At 53.7% G+C, this 1,064-nt stretch overlaps 1 protein-coding gene across 1 annotated transcript in view; it reads right to left on the bottom strand.

Moving 5' to 3' along the window:
• The window catches only part of LOC103622617, a 24,965-nt gene that overhangs the window by 13,637 nt on the left and 10,264 nt on the right, over window positions 1-1,064 (bottom strand). Inside the window, exon 4 of the mRNA XM_017744677.1 lies at window positions 253-348. Within this exon, the coding sequence (XP_017600166.1) occupies window positions 253-348 (96 nt within the window). The remainder of the gene's footprint in view (window positions 1-252; window positions 349-1,064) is intronic.

Here is a 1,064-nt window from a genome sequence, read left to right as displayed (position 1 = left end):
TGAAAATACCCCAGCAAAGTGTGAGGGGGGGAGCGGCTGCTGCTCCTTGCAGGGAACACAAATTCTGGGAGAATTCCCAAAAAATCCCCGTGGGCTGAGGCAAAACCCGGCCACGAATCCTGCCAGAAACCCAAGCGGGTGAAGATATCCAAGGAAAACGCACCAGGGATGGGAATAAACCCCTGAAAGGAGGGAAAACGAGGCATGGGATCAACCATTCCTTGGAAAACCTCCTCCTTTTCCCAACCAAACCTTTTCCTGCACGAAATCCAGGATGTTCTTGAAGTCCAGGTCATCGTAGTAGTGCCGGATTCCCGCCTGGATGTTGGAGTGGAAAATCTCGTTCATCTGGGGATGGAGAAACCCAAAACCACGGCTCAGACGTGGAAAAACAGAGGGAAAACAGCCCAAAATTCCAAGTTTTTCACGGCTGGCACCAGAGGAGGAATTTTACCCGGTCCCAAGCCCATTTCCTGGGGTAAAATCCATCGTTTTGGAGCATTCTGGATGCATTCCCGGCCCGGGCATCTTTGGCCACCGGATTTTTCCGGTTCCGTTTCATTTAATGCCAAAGCTCCTCCAGACTCCTCAATCCCACGGGAAATCGGGATTTGAACCCCTGGCCGAGGGTCCTGCTGCCTCGGGAGGGGGAAATGGGCTCCGAGAGGGGATTTATCCATGGAAAAATATTCCACAAGTGGGAGCAGAGTGCTCACAGAGCCTCAGATCCTTCCTGATCCTGAGAAATCCCTCGGGAATTCCGGCAGGGAACGGTGTGGATGGGCTGGGGCTGTCCCTGCTGCTCCTCCTGGGGACGCTTCAGGCAATTCCTGAAGCACTGATTGGATGGCAAAGGAATTTTAGGGATGCCTGGGAATGTTCTCGGGGAGGCTCCGGGCAGATCCGGAGCGGATTCCCCGCTCGATTCCCGAAAATCCGCCAGGCAGGAACGTTAATGATGGGAAAAAGGAAATTTTCCCTGGGTTAGAAGCAGGTGGGAGAGGGGAGAGGAAAACGTCGCTTTTCCCAATTCCCCGTGACGGGAAAATGCATGGTTGGGAAGG

This window comes from Corvus brachyrhynchos, unplaced genomic scaffold (assembly GCF_000691975.1).
Source record: "Corvus brachyrhynchos isolate BGI_N302 unplaced genomic scaffold, ASM69197v1 scaffold119, whole genome shotgun sequence".
Taxonomy (NCBI): Eukaryota; Metazoa; Chordata; class Aves; order Passeriformes; family Corvidae; genus Corvus; species Corvus brachyrhynchos.
This window is presented reverse-complemented; position numbering and strand designations above follow the sequence as displayed.